Source organism: Physeter macrocephalus, chromosome 13 (genome assembly GCF_002837175.3).
Source record: "Physeter macrocephalus isolate SW-GA chromosome 13, ASM283717v5, whole genome shotgun sequence".
Lineage (NCBI taxonomy): Eukaryota > Metazoa > Chordata > Mammalia > Artiodactyla > Physeteridae > Physeter > Physeter macrocephalus.
Window position 1 is genome coordinate 52,013,733 of NC_041226.1, and position 17,794 is coordinate 52,031,526.

The 17,794-nt window shown below is 36.8% G+C and overlaps 1 protein-coding gene across 5 annotated transcripts in view; it reads right to left on the bottom strand.

Annotated features, from left to right (window-relative positions):
- MYCBP2 (MYC binding protein 2) overlaps window positions 1-17,794 on the bottom strand; it is a 276,794-nt gene that overhangs the window by 234,411 nt on the left and 24,589 nt on the right. For all 5 annotated transcript variants that reach the window (XM_024123253.3, XM_024123254.3, XM_024123252.3 and 2 more), the window contains exons 2-3: window positions 14,781-14,856; window positions 5,287-5,502 (exon numbers count right to left, since the gene is read on the bottom strand). In XM_024123253.3, the coding sequence (XP_023979021.1) occupies window positions 5,287-5,502; window positions 14,781-14,856 (292 nt within the window). The remainder of the gene's footprint in view (window positions 1-5,286; window positions 5,503-14,780; window positions 14,857-17,794) is intronic.

Sequence of the window (17,794 nt, forward strand, 5' to 3'; positions counted from 1 at the left end):
TAAATATATTTTTAATGTGCATATACAAAAATGTTTACAGTGGGTATTTTTGGTTAGTAGGATTTTAGAAATAACTTCTAATGTAAAATTTTCTTTTCCTCTTTATAAAAATGTTCTCCATTTTTTCAAATTATCTACATTGATTATGCACTGCCTTTATAAATAGCAAAATAAATGATTAATAAGTTTGACTGCTAAATAGAACAGTTCATTATAATAAGATAACACACTAAGCACTCAGTACGTTCCACGATAAACTATAACTAACCACCAAACACACGGTCTTCCACTTCTCTTCAGAAAATAGTCTTTTGTAAATTTACTGAATGTTATCTTTACTGCTGCTTTCAAACAATTAAATCCTGAAAGCGCTCTGTTATACTTGAAGGGACACAAAACCCGAATAATTAACTGGCACAGCCAGTCCAATGTCACTGTTGAGAAAAGTGAGGCAAAAACATATTTGGCCAAAAAAAAAGAAAAAAAGAGTCTTTTGAGGTTTTATTTTTCTCTCCTCGAATCACGTATTTCCAAAGGTGGCATTATTATTTCACTAACAAACAATAACATAGGCGTTTAGATACATCATATTTAGATTTAATATTAATAAACTCTTTGCCATTAGAAATTATATCTTCTATTAAAAAGTCCTAGGGCTTCCCTGGTGGCGGCGTCCGGAGCCTGTCCTCTGCAACGGGAGAGGCCACAGCAGAGGGAGGCCCGCATACCACAAAAAAAAAAAAAAAAAAAAAAAAAAAAAAGTCCTAGAATCAGTTCTAAGACTTACAGAAAAGATTTGAACAAGCTCAAAAGGAAACCAAAAGTAGATTTACATATTACTACAGAGTGAAGTATACTGTCTTTAAAATTTTCTTCTCTAAAGTAAATATTTGGTAGAGACATCATTTACAAATAATAAAAAATAAAAATCTAGAGAGGAGTGAGAAGGGAGGGAGAAGAGGCAACAGCAACAGACGCAGCAGAGGAGGAAGGGGGGTGGGGGGAAGAGGAGAAGAATTCTGCTCCTCAGAAGATCCAGGTGTGAAATGTCTAACCTCCTAGCCTCTAACACACAAATTTATCTACGACTTCTACCACCTTCTTCCCTTCTCTTCACACCCAGAGGAAAAAGTGCTCTTACAACTTTTCAAAGCTAATTTAGTTTTTAAACAATGTTCTTGATCCCACCTACTGTTCCATCTCTAACAGAATTCTGTGTCAACTTCTGTCACCACACTAACTCCCAAAACTGTATGCCTAGCTGGGACCTTTCTTTTGAACTTCAATCTTACATAGTGAGCAATGGACATCTCACAGCTACTTCACACTCAGTACGGCCAGAACTAAACTTAATCATCGTTCCAACAAAGCACTGTTTCCCCTCCAGTTCTTTCTCTTTAAGTAAATGGCATCAACCCCTAGAAACTTCAGAAATATGTTTACATTCTACCTTCTCTTTCAGCCTTCATAACCAACTAATTAACAATTCCTGACAGTTCTACTTCCTTAATATTTCTTTTATGCCAAACACTGCTACTACCCTAGTTGCATCCCCCATGAACACTTCAGACGACTGCAATAACTGCCTCACTGGCCCCTCTGCTCTAGGCTCCCCACCCTCTAGTGGGTCTGCCTTTCCAGCACCTGAGTAACTTTAATAAAATACAAGTCTGATCATAGTCTTTTGCTTAAAATCTTTCATATTTCCAATTTACAAGACAAAATCTGAAAACGGCTGCATGACATTTAAGGCCCATGATCCTGTTCTCTACTCTTGCCCTATTCAGCCAGTCCACTCTAGCCGAACCTGACTGCTTGTGCTTTTGTAACGATGCCATTCTCCCTGCCTGCAGGTCCATCTTCAGTCAGTGCTGCATCCTTACTCCCCGGGCTCCACTATACCTTGCACACCCCTATCAATCCTTAGGGCACTGGACATGCCTGCTAGACATAACTTTCTTTAGGGTGGGGATTGTGTCTCATCATTTTGTTCTCAGGGCCTAACAGAATGCCTGCTATAAACTGAATTCACTGAATTAAGAAGTATATAAATGAATCTGTGTACATCTACATCTTTTAACAAAATATGAGGCATGACTAGCCTCAAATAAGTTTGGAGGGGAAGTATGAATCCTAATATTCATATTAGGATTTTAATATTACTGTTAAAAAATTATGGAGCTATGAAATTTGGAGTGCTTTAGAAGATCTGGAAATCAGATAGTGAAAGACAGTTTGAGCTGAGTAAAAACTGTTTTTGGTAAGAAAGGTATACTTTTAAGTGGGTGGGGGTAAGAAAGTACTATTTTAAATGATTACTGACCTGCAAAAAACAAAAAGCAAAAAAATCTGACAAGCAAGGTCTACATCAGAGTCAAAAACAATTTAACTAACTTTTAAAAGTCAAGAAGGGAAAACACAGAATTGTATCAAAATGATACCTTGACAACAAATAAAAACTGTCTTCATTATGTGAAAGAAAAAAGAAGCAGGAGAGAAAGAAATATCCGCAAGAAAAAGGAAAGTGACAGCCACCCTTTCAGGAGGAGCAAGAGAGAAACAACAAAGAAAAAGGAGGAACTGACATGAAAGAACATCTGGAGCAGAGGCACAGAAATGGTCAAAAGGAAAAGAAAAAGTCAACATTTCTCACCTGCCCTCACACTCCCATCACCTCAAACCCTAAAGGCTTCATCTCTTCTTTTGGGCCCTGTGAACTGCTGCCTAAGACCTGAAAGTTTCACTCCCTGCCCTGCCCCCACCCATGGCATTCTGACTACTTCTGCATAAAGGCATCCCATTGCTCCTTCCTCTCTGATCTCACTGATTGTCTAGAGGTTTCATTTCCTTGGATATGAAGTACTTCTTAATAAATTGATGAGTTCCCTGAAAACTAATGAAATTCATTTGGACCTATACATTTTCCTGTTTGCACCTGACATTTACAACTACAGCTATCATTTATTGAGCACACGTGCATTTATTAACTCTTTGAATCCTCACTACAACCTATGAGAAAGGCATTATCCCCATTTCATAGATGACAAAACTGAGGCAGAGAGAGGTCAAACAACTTTCACAGCATCACACAGCTAGTATTTTTAATGCCAAGTGTTTGAACTCAGGCAGTTTGACTCTACTTCCCATATTCATCACTATACCCTGTTTCCTGACAGGTCAGTACTTGATGGAAAGCTCAATATTAATTACTTGAGCTATTTGCTTTTCTTCTACTTTTCTTTTAAAGATTCCCTTTTTTTTTTTTTTTTTTTTTTTTTTTGCGGTACGCGGGCCTCCCACTGTTGTGGCCTCTCCCGTTGCGAAGCACAGGCTCCGGACGCGCAGGCTCAGCGGCCATGGCTCACGGGCCCAGCCGCTCCGCGGCATGTGGGATCTTAGTTACCCAGCCAGGGATCGAACCTGTATCTCCTGCAGTGGAAGCAGCACGAACCCGTGTCCCCTGCATCGGCAGGCGGATTCTCAACCACTGCACCACCAGGGAAGCCCTAAAGATCCCTTTTTGACTCTGCATCTTTTAACTCTGTTAATCATGCTAAAAATTCACTGTCTTAAGAATGCCTGATATTTTATTTCTTTAATACTCATTCATCCTGATGTTTTAAAACAGCCTAAGAATCAGGTGTTCTTGATTGTGCAGTATCTTTTAAATTGACTCTAGTTTATTATTCAAAATCGGCATACCTGTGTGAAAGAAAGGTTTCTCTGGGTCTTTATTTTCCTTCCTAATGTTGAACCTAAGCTGAGTGATTACTATAGTACAGTGGGACTCACCCACATACAGAATGGAATTCTTCTAACAAAAGTATACTTGATTCCTTCATATCCCCATATCCTAACTTAACAATGTATTTTTCCTCAACCTCCCCTAATTACGCGTAAGAAATCAGAATTAGAGACCATGCTCTTTACCTGGAGAAACTTATATGGAAAAGATGAGCCTGTTTGTTTTAAGGTGAAGAAAGAAGCTAGTAGAGAAGGTACAGTTAAGGACACTGGAGAGAAAACGACTCAGGGGAAAAGGGTCCCAAGAGGAGATAAGGACATTTGAAGGTGGCTGATTAAGAGGCTGAGGAACTTCACAAAACCTCTACTACTCTATGAAACAGGAAGCAAGTCAACTGCTGAGAATAAGGTGAGAAGAACCTGACAGTAATGATAAAGGACAGTGGTGAACTTATGAAGAGCCACCATGATATGTACAAAATAAATCAGATCAGGAACACAGCCTCTATCTGGCTGCTATCTCCAAGTAGTACAGTAAGTATTTACATGATATCTTATGTATGCATATAAAGAAGTTTTCAAGACACAATTTTAAGGTATCCATTTAGTAAAAAGACAATATACACGAATCATTTATGATAAAGGAAATCATTTCAAAATGTCTGTATTTAGAAAAAACAAATGCATAAATCATTTATGATAAAGGTACCATTTAAAAATGTTTATATTTTTACCCATTCTTTTGTTAGAAATACTAACTACACATACTACATAGAAAAATACATATATAAAGTAACATTATAGTGTTGAAATATACTAATGTTTAAGTAGAACAGAGTACCTTAAGAACAGTTTGTTCTACTTCAATACATGTTTCTATAACACCAATTAGATTATATGCCTCTGGTAAATACGGGAATGATATGAGAACAATGCAGAATTGGTTCATATGTAATTTTTTTCCTAGGCAAAGGGAGCCAGGATAGCAAGAGTACAATTAACCTTAGGCAGAAAAGGCAAAAGCTCTCAGCTAAGCTGCTGCACAACCAGGAGCATTTCTAGCTCTATTTCAAGAAAAATTAAAATGTATACCTGTACCCAGAGGGAGGGATATGTCCCCAGCTTTTCGTGGCTCTTGGCTTGTAGTAATCTGCACTTCCTCTTGTGCCCACCTTAATAGCAGCTCACTGGCTCAGAGTTCCACTTCCACCTGCAATGGCTCAGTGCCCGCAAGCCACCATTTCCCCTCTACTGCTTTTGTACATTTTTAACAGCCCCTGTAACAGACTCCAAGCCACTGAGCTCCCTTCCTGGGCTTTCCAAATACTCCCCACTGAGGTACCAATTATTGACTTTGTTAGCACTCCAATTATAAAGTTGCATAAAGTTTTCCTGCTCTAGCTCAAACCTATTTTTACCCATAGGCTCTGTTATTTTCAGTGTGCAATTTTATTAAAAGCAAGGCATTTTAGCAATGCAAACATATGTATTAAAGCCCAAACACCTGTAGGTTACGCATCTAAGTAGATCTTAGTGACTTACCTTTGGAAGCTTGATAGGGGGCTCTTTGGATTCCTCCTCTTCATCACTATCTGATTCTCCACTCTGCACAGAGTTTTTAGATGCAGCTGCCAATGATGTTTCCTTTTTCTGCCATTCCAGAACGCAATGGCGTACATTGCAATAAATATTAAATGCCGAAGGATTGCTATGTAGTTTGATATCTGGTATGATTACTGTATTCTCCAAGTTTTCAGACTGAAATACAGGATATAATATTTCAATTTTATATTCCTTTCCATCATCATCAATTCTCATTTTAAAAAAAAATTAAATATTAGACAGGCTAGATGATTTGTAGAAGTCACATAGGTGACACAGCAATAACCAACCTGATAAGGGCTGGAAAGACACCAGCAAAGAACTCATCAGGACTACCCTTTTACCCCACAATAAGAAAAGAGCCAACAAAGCTTAACTGGTGGATTCAAAGGATATTCATTTGTTGCCTTTCTGAGGGACACCAGATGTACTGCAGAGTCTCAAAGGCCTACTACAAATGTTGAATTACATTTTGATTTCTTTCAAAAGTAGGTATAGGGCCTTTAACAGAAATTAGGACTAAAAAAAAACAACTAAACCCTTAACTTTGGTCAATTCTAATTTCATTCTCATTCAAATAATGGTAATGCTAAGAAACTACATATTATGGGCATATGCTTTCTGAAAGCTCTCTCTCAGCTATCTGTCTTAATAAGTACTACAAATCACATGTTTGGTACTTTAATTGTTAAAATTAAATGCTCGGGACTTCCCTGGTGGTGCAGTGGTTAAGAATCCACCTGCCAAGGCAGGGGACACAGGTTCAGTCCCTGGTCCGGGAAGATCCCACGTGCCGCAGAGCAATCAAGCCAGTGCACCACAACTACTGAAGCCCACATGCTCTAGGGCCCACGTGCTGCAACAACTGAAGCCCGCACGCCTAGAGCCCATGCTCCGCAATAAGAGAAGCCACTGCAATGAGAAGCCGTACACCGCAAAGAAGAGTAGCCCCCACTCGCTGCACCTAGAGAAAGCCTATGCACAGCAACGAAGACCCAACACAGCCAAACAACAACAACAAAAAACAACAACTAAATACTCAATTTCTATTTTGGTCCAGCATTTTATTCATCAGACTCCAACCACATTTTTGAGATCAACATTTACATCATAAATATACAGAACTAGTTTACGATAGTCTACAAATGCAAATTCCAACAATTAGGGCATGTCCAACAAATATCCAAGATAAATAAAATGACACTTTGAGTACCAAGAACATTTAGTCTCAAAATTCTACCCTTCTTCCATAAATAATTAGAAAAAAAATGGAGTACTTCTTGTTAAATCAAAGTATACTAAAGTTAACTGACATATAACATGTAAATATGTCTTCCAGAGCTATTAAAAACAAACAAATATTAATAATTCAAATCCAACAATATACTCTTAAAAAGATAATACATCATGATCAACTCAAAAACAAGGATGTACAACATTGGAAAAGCAATCCAAAATCCACACCAACAAAAGTAAGAGAAAAAAAAAAAAGACACTGTAAATAAACATGGAAGAAGCATTTGACAAAAATCAAATACCCATTCATGACAAAAGCCTAAGTAAATTAGGAACAGAAGAGAATTCCAAAACTGGATTAAGGGTACGTATGAAAAACACACAGCTAACATAGTAAAAGACTGAATGCCTTCACCTTAGATTGCCAACAAGGGAAAGATATCTACTCTCAGCAATCAGACTCAACATTGTGCTAGATATGCTATCCAGTGCAGTAACCCAAGAAAAAGAAATAAAAGGTATAGTTAGAAAGAAAAAATTATCTCCTAGAAATCAAATGTGTTTGTTTGTAGGAGACATAAAAAAGAATCTTAAGTCTGCAACAAAAAGTCACTAGTAATAATGTGTGGATTTAGCAAAGTCACAGGATACCAAATAAATCTATAAAAATGAATAATATATCTTATATCCTAGAAGTAAACAATTAAAATACGTAGTTTTAAAACTAGTAGCAGTAGAGTTACAGACTGGGAGAAAATGTTTGCAAACCATGTATCTGACAAATGACTAGTATCCAGCATATATAAATAATTCTCAAAACTCAAGGGCTTCCCTGGTGGCGCAGTGGTTGCGCGTCCGCCTGCCGATGCAGGGGAACCGGGTTCGCGCCCCGGTCTGGGAGGATCCCACATGCCGCGGAGCGGCTGAGCCCGTGAGCCATGGCCGCTGAGCCTGTGCGTCCGGAGCCTGTGCTCCGCAACGGGAGAGGCCACAGCAGAGGGAGGCCCGCATACCACAAAAAAAACCCCATACCACAAAAAAAAAAAAAAAAAAAAAAAAAAAAAAACTCAGAGAGTAGAAAACAAACAAGCAAGCAGCCCAATCAGAAAATGGGCAAAAGACATGAAAAGACATGTCACTGAAGATATACAGAAGGCAGATAAGCACATGAAAAAAAGTTCAATATGATGAGCCATTAGGGAAATACAAATTAAAATAAAATGAGATTAGTACACACCTATCAGAAAGGCTAGAGTAAAAAATAGTGACACCAACAAATACTGGTGAAGATGTGGAGAAACTGGATCTCTCACACACTGCTGATGGGAATGTAAAATGATACAGAGACTAGAAAAAGTACAGCTTTTTCTTAGAAAATTAAACATGTACTTACAGTATAATCCAGCAATTGCACTCTTAGGCATTTATACCAGAGAAATGAAAACTTATGTTCATACAAACACCAGCACATGAACATTCATAGAAGCTTTATTCAAAATAATCAAAACTGGAAACAACTCAGATGTCATTTAATGAATGAAGGGTTAAGCAAACTGTGGTATATCCATGCCATGGAATGCTTACTCAGCAATAAAAGGTGCAAACTTGGTATATGCAACAACTTGGATGAATCTCAAGGAAATTATGCTAAGTGGAAAAGAGCCAATCCCAAAAGGTTACATACTGCATGAACCCATTTATATAACATTCTTGAAATGACAAATTACAGAGATGGAGAACAGATTTGTGGTTTGCAGAGGCTAGGGAGAGGGTGAGGTTTGGAAATGTCATTGTTTATATAAAAGTAGTACAATGGATTCTTCTGATGGAACTGTTCTACACCTTCACTGTAGTAATGGTCACAAACACCCACACATGATAAAAATGCCTAAAACTAAATACACACAAACAAATGAGTGCATGTAAAACTGGTGAAATCTAAATAAGATCTGTAGGTTGTATCAATGTTGATTTCCTAGTAGTGATATTTACTATAGTTATGCTATACCTTACCAATGGGAGAAAATGGGTAAACGGTACACAGATCTCTCTGTATTATTTCCTACAACTGCGTTCACATTACAATCTCAAAATTAAAACAAAGTTTTTAAATAATAGCATTTATAGTAACATCGAAAATATATAATTATTAGTTAAATTTAATAAAATTATGTACAATCTCTGTTCACTGAAAACCAAAATAATGTTGCTGAGAGAAATTAAAGAAGACAAATAAATGGAGAGAGAGACCATGTTCATCAATGAGAAGATTCCATATGATTAAAATGGCAATTCTTCCCCAAACCTATATTCAGTGAAATCCCAATAAAAATTCCAGAGGCTTTCTAAAAATGGAAATTTACAAGTTGATTCTAAAATTTATATATAGAAACATAAAGAACCTAAATTAACTATAGCAATTTTTTAAAAAAAGACCACAGTTAAAGACATATGACCTACTTCAAAACTACTATAATGAAGACAGTATAATACTGGTATAAAGGTAAACATATAGATTAATTAAACAAAATAAGTTCGAGAAATAGGCTTAAACAAATATAGTCACCTGATTTTTTACAAAGATGCCAGAATGATTCAATGGGAAAAGATGTCTTTTTAAGAAATGATACTGGATCAACTGAATAGCAACATGTGAAAAAATAAACATCAACCTTTATCTCATACCATACACAAAAATTAACTTGAAATGGATCACAGACCTACACGTAACAGCTAAAACTATAAAATCTGTAGAAGAAAATATAGAAGAAAATCTATGAGACCTTGGGGTAGACAAAGACGTAGAGCACATGAATCATAAAAAAAAAAAATCAATTCGTTAAATTTATAAAACTTAAAAACCTTGCTCTTATAAAGCACTCTACAAAAACAAAAAAGGCAAACCATAGAAGAGAAGAAATTATTTGCAACACAGCTGACAAAGGACCTTGATCTAAAATGTATAAAGTACTCTGAGAATTCAATAACAAGACAATTATAAAAAGGGGAGACGAGTTGAAGCGATTTCACAATAAAAAGACATAATTGGTGAAAGGCACATCACATGATGATTATGATGCTCACAACATTAGTCATGAGAGAAAAGCACAGTACAACACCAGTGAGATACCCCTATATACTTATCAGAATGACTAAAATTTCGTGTAACACTCTTATAGAGTGAAAAACAGTGATATCTTTTCAGGAGTATTTTTTTTTTCCTAGCATACAAACTTTGACCATAATTATTCCCTAGGAAATAATTTTAACTGCTTTAAAATCATTCATTTTCATCTATGATTCTAAATGCCCCTTTCTTTTACAAAAGAATAAAATTAATGTATTAAAAAAATAAAAGAATGACTAGGAAATAATTTTAACTGCTTTAAAATCATTCATTTTCATCTATGATTCTAAATGCCCCTTTCTTTTACAAAAGAATAAAATTAATGTATTAAAAAAAACAGAAGAATGACTAAAATTTGAAAAGCTAACAAGATCATGTATGCAAAGATGTGAAGCAACTGGACTTCTCATACACTACTGGTGGAACAGTAAAATGGAATAATCACTTTGCAAACAGTTTTCAGTTTCTCAAAAAGCTAAACATTCATCTACTATGCCACCTGTGAAGAAGAGTTAACACTGAGCTAACACTGCTTACTCCTTGTATTTCTCCAAGGGAACCATCACTGCGCCCTGGCCAGTACTTAGGAATGTGGTCTTTAGAGTTTCCTTTATATTAGGTATTGATGATTTTGTTACATACTCCTAGAGCAACCATACCCACTGGCTTCTCCGACTGCTTTGCAGAAACATCATGACTGACGATGTGTGAACCCAAGTTTCACTTGCTATGGCTGGCTGCATATCAGGATGTGTCTATGTGACCAGATCCCCATAAAAGTCTCAGATCCTAAGACTCAAACGGGTTTCCCTGGACAGAAACATTCCACACATATTCCTGCAGTTCACCACCAGAGAGAAAGCATGTCCTGTGTGCTCACACAAGGAAGGACCAGGAGGCCTAGGCCATTACTCCCTAACCACCAACACATTTATTTTTCCTGCTGTTTACTCTGTACTTTTTGTTGTAATAAATCTTAGCCATTAGTATAAATTGCTTTCGAGTCTTATGAGTCCTTCTGGCAAATCATCGAAGAAAACATCACTTAATCATCCCACTCCTAGGTATTTACCCTCCCCAAAAAACAAAAACTTATACCCACACAAAGACTAGTACACAAATTGTTCATAGCAGTTTTATTTGCAAGGGACAGAAACTGGAAACAAGACCAAAATGTCCATCAGCAGATGAACAGATTAACAAATTGGGAAATATCCAAACAATGGGATACTAATCAGAAAAAAAAAAGGGAAAGACTATTAATATATACAACTACATCAACACAACTCAAAATCATTATGCTGAGGGAAAGAAGCCAGATACAAGAGTATACCCAGTATGATCTCATTTATATGAAATTCTAGAAAATGAAAAACAATCTATAATGACAGAAAGTATACCTGTGGTTGTGTACAGCTAGGGCTGTAAGGAGGGATGGAATGCAGCAGAGGATGAGGAAAGCCTTGGGGATGATGGAAAATTTCTAAACCTTGATTGTATCTTTCAAAACTCACTGAATTGTACACTTTATATCCCTGTCTCAGGTTCTACTATTAAGGAACCTGATCTGAGACAGATACATTTGGTAGCAGGATGTTGAGGAAGTTTCCTGTGTAATGGATTTGACTTCTCTTATAAGGAAGTGAAGTCATTTGCTGGAAAGCAGAATTTATCAGAAGTTTGAGGAGAGTGGCAAAGGTCTGAAATAGCCAAAGGAAAAATGGAAGAACTATCTGACCAGAAAAAACAAGATGACAGTCTGGCTATGGATGGTCCATTTGACACTGGTAATCATGAAACTGTACTGGTATCAATAAACTCTTGTTTAACTCCTTTTTAGCAGTACATGGTACTCACCTGCAGAGAAAGAGGGAAAGATGGCTGGATTTGTACAGGACTGAGTTTTGTCAGATAAATCCAACAAATGTACATGAGGGAAAGGAAGATGTGGTAGGCAGAATAATGGCCTCCAAAAATATCTACCCTCTAATCCCTAGAACCTGAGAATATGTCACCTTACATGGCAAAAGGGAGCCTGCAGATATGATTAAATTAAGAATTCTGAGATGGGGGATTATTATGGACTATCTAGGTAGGCCCAAAGTAATCCCAAGGGTCCTTATAAATGGGAGAGGGTGGCAAGATGGAAGGAAGCACAACCCAAGGAATGCAGGCAGGCTCTAGAAGCCGGACAAGGCAAGGCAATGAATTCTCTTCTAGAGCCTCCAGAAAGAATATAGCCTAGCTGACACTTTGATTTTAGCCCAGTGAGATCCATTTTAGACTTCAGACTTCCAGAACCATAAGATAATTTGTATTGTTTTAAGCCATAAAGTCTGTGTAATTTGTTACAGCAGCCATAAAGAACTAATACAGCAGATTAAGCAAGAATTTCTCTAAAAATACTGTCGTATCTATACTGGATAAGAAGGAAAGTAAATGAAGGAGATGGCTAATGGAGAAATAGAGGGGTCAATGACAGCAATAAAGAAGGAGATGAAGAAGTATAGCTAAATGGCATTTTTGTGTGTGTGTGTGGTTTTTTTTCTTTTTTTTTTTTTGCGGTACGCGGGCCTCTCACTGCCGTGGCCTCTCCCGTTGCGGAGCACAGGCTCCGGACGTGCAGGCTCAGCGGCCATGGCTCACGGGCCTAGCCGCTCCACGGCATATGGGATCCTCCCGGACCGGGGCACGAACCCATGTCCCCTGCATCGGCAGGCGGATTCTCAACCACTGTGCCACCAGGGGAGCCCGCTAAATGGCATTTTAAAAATAACTTTTATAAAAAGAGAGTGGATAAAAAATACTCCAAAAACAGTAATAGAGGGCAAAGAGACTAACACCACCATTTTATGAGCAGTAAATGTTTCTTACTCATCTTTGCATCCGAAATACCAAGCACAAGGCCTGCACAGAGTCAGTGTGCAATTAAAGTCTGAGGTGTAAATGAAGTTTTTTTATATCAGTCTTATCACAAGCTGCTCCTAAAAAAATAGGTATAAAACCTGAAGGCCAACAGAAGAAAGATGAATTATGAAGGGAGCAAAGCTAGTTAGAGACAGAACTGAAGTGGAAGAAAGAGCTTGACTTCCCATATCTTCCTGGATATCACATGCCACCACTTTTAGGAAAATCAACAAATGAAACCTTAAAAAGGGCTTTAAAAGATTTTCAATATTCCCATATTCCAACTCTGCACACAGCACCAAAAAGTGGAAAAGGAGTAGAAGTTGTAAATCTGAATGACTATTTACTTGTTAAAGGTTTTCACGTATTAAGTATAGTAAGAATGCTTTCCACTTCCCTCTTCCGTCCCCAAAACAGTAGTACGACGTGATATAGTGAACATATATTATTTATCTGCCCACCCAGCAACATTTCCCTTAGGGCAACCACCCCTCCCATTCCACACAGCCTGCTAATCAGGGTGCTCCCCTATAGTCTATCACAAGGTTACAAACATAACTCAGTCTAACCAATCAAAGTACCCCATCTTCCAGGTCAAAGTGAATGATGCAGGTCAATCAAAAACCCTATCCAAGATTTTCTGCCACAACTAGTAGAAGAAATCGCCTTTTGCTTAAAGAAAATAAAGCTGGAGCTGCCGGCAGCCTTAGTCCTCAACCACAGGCAATAAACCCACTCTCAAAGAAAAAGAGAAGCAAGAAGAATTGATGACATTATTTTATAATCCCTGGGTCCAACTGATCAATTCCATCCCTTATCCTTCTATTTTTGGTTCACTACTTTAAAGTAGATTTCTCTCAGTTACAAGAGCAAAAATACTCATTAAAAAGTGCTGGAAACAATTGTCTCTAGAACTTAAATATGATATACAACCCAAGCTAAGTGACTGTTTCTATAACCAAAAGTGGAGCTCTTCAGAAATCACAAGTATGATTGCTCTCTTCCTCCTGTCTAAGCTTCATTAGAAAAGAGATTCTTTTACAAAGAGCGGTATCTGGTCCCTGAAAATGTTTAAGAAAAAACTAGATGGATTTTATAGAGAAGATATCTGCATTGGGTAGAAGAACAGATCCTTGATCTCTAAGGTACCACCTAATTCAAATATTCTCTATTGCCTTTTTTTGTACAGCCACCAACAATCTAAAGAAGCTCAGAACAGTCAAAAGTCTACAGACGCACCTAGATACTCTCTAGTTCATAATGTATGCATAGGTATGAGACAAACCCAAATCCAAGTCCCAACTCACAAGCCAATTTTACTCAGTTTCCAGTACATGTAGTCAGAGTGAAAAAAGAGAAGAGAAATAGATATCTTCCCCCAAAGGACTGATCAAAGAAAACAAGAATAAATAATAAATAATTTTCAGCACCCAGATAATAACTTCCAGGTTGCTGGTCAAAAAAATGCCAAAAAGGGCTTCCCTGGTGGCACAGTGGTTGAGAGTCCGCCTGCCGATGCAGGGGACACAGGTTCGTGTCCCGGTCCAGGAAGATCCCACATGCCGCAGAGCGGCTGGGCCCGTGAGCCATGGCCGCTGAGTGAAAGTGCTTTACATTTGTAGTGTGCTGAAATGGAGGGGGAGGACAAGAGAATCCTTATGATATAAGGGTTAGATTTTCCAGTTATTGGGGTACGAGAAGAAATAGGTTGTCATCTCTCAATAACGTTGCCAATGGGTGTTTCCTTTCAGTCATGCTAAAAAAAAAAAAAAAAAAAAAAAAAAAGCCAAAAAGATGAAACTAAACAGTGTGACCAAATAATAAGGGGCTTTTAAAAATTACTTTAGCACACAGAAATAAAATGGTTTGCTAATTATACTCATACCTTATTTTTTTTATTGAGGTATAGCTGATGTACAATATTATACAAGTTTCAGGTGTACAACACAGTGATTCACAATTTTTAAAGGTTATATTCTACTTATAGTTCTTATAAAATATTGGCTATATTCCCTGTATTGTACTATATATCCTTGCAGCTTGTTTATTTTATACATAGTAGTTTATACCTCTTACCAAAATTAAAATTACCTTTTTAATTTTGGCATTTTTATTCAAATTAATAAAAAAGTCCTTATTCCCTATAAATTTCTAACAGTTTTACCTTGCTTCTTGTCTTCACTTTTGATTTGCTCTTCTGTTTTCTTTTCAACTTCTTCTTATTTAAAATTTTCTTATTCCTAAAAATGTAAAAAAAAAAAGTAGAATAAAAGAATTATGGAAGTTCATATTTTAGAACATATAAAGCTATTAAAAATAGGTACTTCCAAAATAGATGAATAATTCTTGTATAAACTTTCTAAGAAACAATATACTCTAGATGTACGTATAAGATACTAACATACAATATAGCTATTGACATGACAGCAAAATACTGGATAGCTAAGAAATACACATTAAATTATTTTTTAAATGTGAATTCTGCAAATATTTTTATAAAATTTAAAAATTGTAAAAAGACATCAAATGAAATTTTTAAAACTTTATTCAACAGTGGGGCTGCTAATAATGGTATTTATGTTCCCTTCCCAGAAAAATCTGCTCTTTGCAGTAGTGAGGGCTACGGTGCAAAAAGGGTCAGGAGTCCATTTTTACTAAATTACTACAGGAAAACCCCAACTCATACACTTCTCATATCCAGCAGCCAGTTTTTCATAACATCACAGCCCTAAGACCAAATTATTCTTTAAGCAAAAGGAAGCCCCTGAATGACTTTGAGAAAAGAAATTTTTAATGTGGCAAAGAATATGAATTAATGGAAGAAACCCAAATCACGGAAAATGTATTTTCATCATTTAATATTTTTTTACATCTACCATGCTGAAGTGCACACTGCTAGGTACTAAAGACATAAGATAAAAAGGACAGTTCTCTTCCTCAAGGAGCTCAGAGACCTGAATGAAAAGCATAGTTTAATGATCCAGCAAAAGGATGCTACTGCTATATCAAAGACAAAAGGTGAAGAGGAGGAGGAAGAAGAGGAAAAGGGAAGGAGATGAGGAGGAGGAGAAGGGAGAGACTCTAGATGCTACAGAGGTCAGGTCCTTAACACTTGGTAACTAATGTAGTGGAAGCTGTGACCAAATAAAAAAGTCGTAAGGCTAGGTCACTTGGAGGTAGGGATGTCATTCACAAAACAGGGAAGTCAAGGGGAAGAATTAGTTTGCAAAAGGAAAACATGAGTTCGATTTTGAAAATGTTTGACTTCAAGACACTAAACTGTCAACAAAATACAAATGAACAAGCATATGAAAAATTTATCCTTGACACTACCTTCAGCTTCATACTTTAAACTAAAAAAAAAATCACAAAATCTTATCAATTATATCTTGTAAACAGTTCTTGAATCTCTCTACATCACCTCTACTGCTGATATGCTAACAATGTAAGTAACCCCTACCTCCTGCCTCGACCACTGCGAAAGCTTCATAAGAAAGCTTCATTTCTGCACATCCATGTCTGCCCCTCTTCAATCTATTTTTCATATAAGCACTCAAGTCAACTTTTTAAAAAACAAATGAATAGGTAATTCTCCCACTACAAACTCTATTAATATATTCTCAATTCTCTTAGATAAAGACCAAAAGCACTGACGTGGTTTAAAAGATCCTCTACCAAGATCTGACCTCCACCAGTCTCTCCCACCTAGTTTTGCATCCTTCTCCAACTTGTTCATCACATTCCAGCCACAAGGACTATTCGTTCAGTTGTTTGAACCTGCTAATAAGCTCCTTAGCAGCTTTCTCTTAGGGGCTTTTTCTCCCTCTTCCTGGAATTCTATCCCACATCTCTTGCTAACCCCTATTCATCTTTGAGGTCCCAGTATAAGTGTCACTTACTCAGGAATGTCCCAGACTAGGCTAGTTTCCCTAACATCTGTTCTCATTTCATCTTATACTTGTGTCTCATTGTGTAACCTACAACTGTATGTTTGGAATTACTTGTTTAATGCATCACTCTCACCAAGCTGTAAGCTCCAAGAGTGCAGAGGCCATATCATTCTTGTTCATTGCTCCAGCTTCTGTGCTCAGAAAAGTACCTGAAACAAAGTACTCAACAGTACTTTGAGAGACAGAGAAAATGGGAGGAAGGAGAGAGGACAGGGAGAAGAGAAGGAAGTTCAGAGCTATAGCTACCAACCTTACTTAGAGAGGAAAATAAGCAGAGGGCCAAGGATGGACCCATAGATACATCAATACATTTAAAGGATATGTAGCCAGAAATGTCCATTAAGGAATTATCCATGGGAGTATTTTACTCAGATTTTGGTGCAAAGGAGGTAATGAAAATCATGTATGTAGATGGGATTTCCCCAAGATAGCATACTACAAAAGAAAAGAGAAAGAAAGCAACAGTATCAAATGCTACACATGAACAGATATACCTCCTCACACAATCTATTCAACTATGAGCAAAAAATATTTATTTCAACATTTTCCCTTTCAGCACCTGCATCAGTGCCTGACACATCATGGATGTTCAAGAAATATAAGGTGAATAAACAAGTTGATGAAAAGCAATGAGTATTTTTCATGTGTGGTTTAGGAAACCAACTTTCCTTTATGCTAAAGTTTACTTAAGTGAAATCAGTTATGTGAGCAAAATGAATATGTAAATGCTAAAAGGTTAGCCCTTCCTATACAATTTAGAAAAGCAAGAAGGTTCATTCAAAACAAATCTTCAGAGAAACAGAATATATAAATATAAATTAAGATGAATTTCCTGAAGCCTACTTATCACGGACTTAAATTTTCCAAAGCATATACCAATACTTTTGTCTGTTTTGTTTAACAGACCTTCTTAAAGTTCAAATGACTTTATACATATTCCTAAAATATTTCTTTTTATGCATTCGGCATTTAATTAATTAAAATTAATTTAATTTGGCACAATTTTAATGAATCTGGACCCACCAAATCCTGCAAACAAATTAGCTGAAAAATCAGCTTTCCCCAAATCCCCACAAATTGATTTTACTGTGTTTTTTGTTGATTTGGCTTGTTTTAGAAGTAGAGAGTTATCCAAAAGAGCTAGTAATAAGCTAAAAATTATAAGCAGAAAATCTGTATTCAACATTAGAAAATAAAAATGCTATTTTTTAGTAATATAACATCCCAC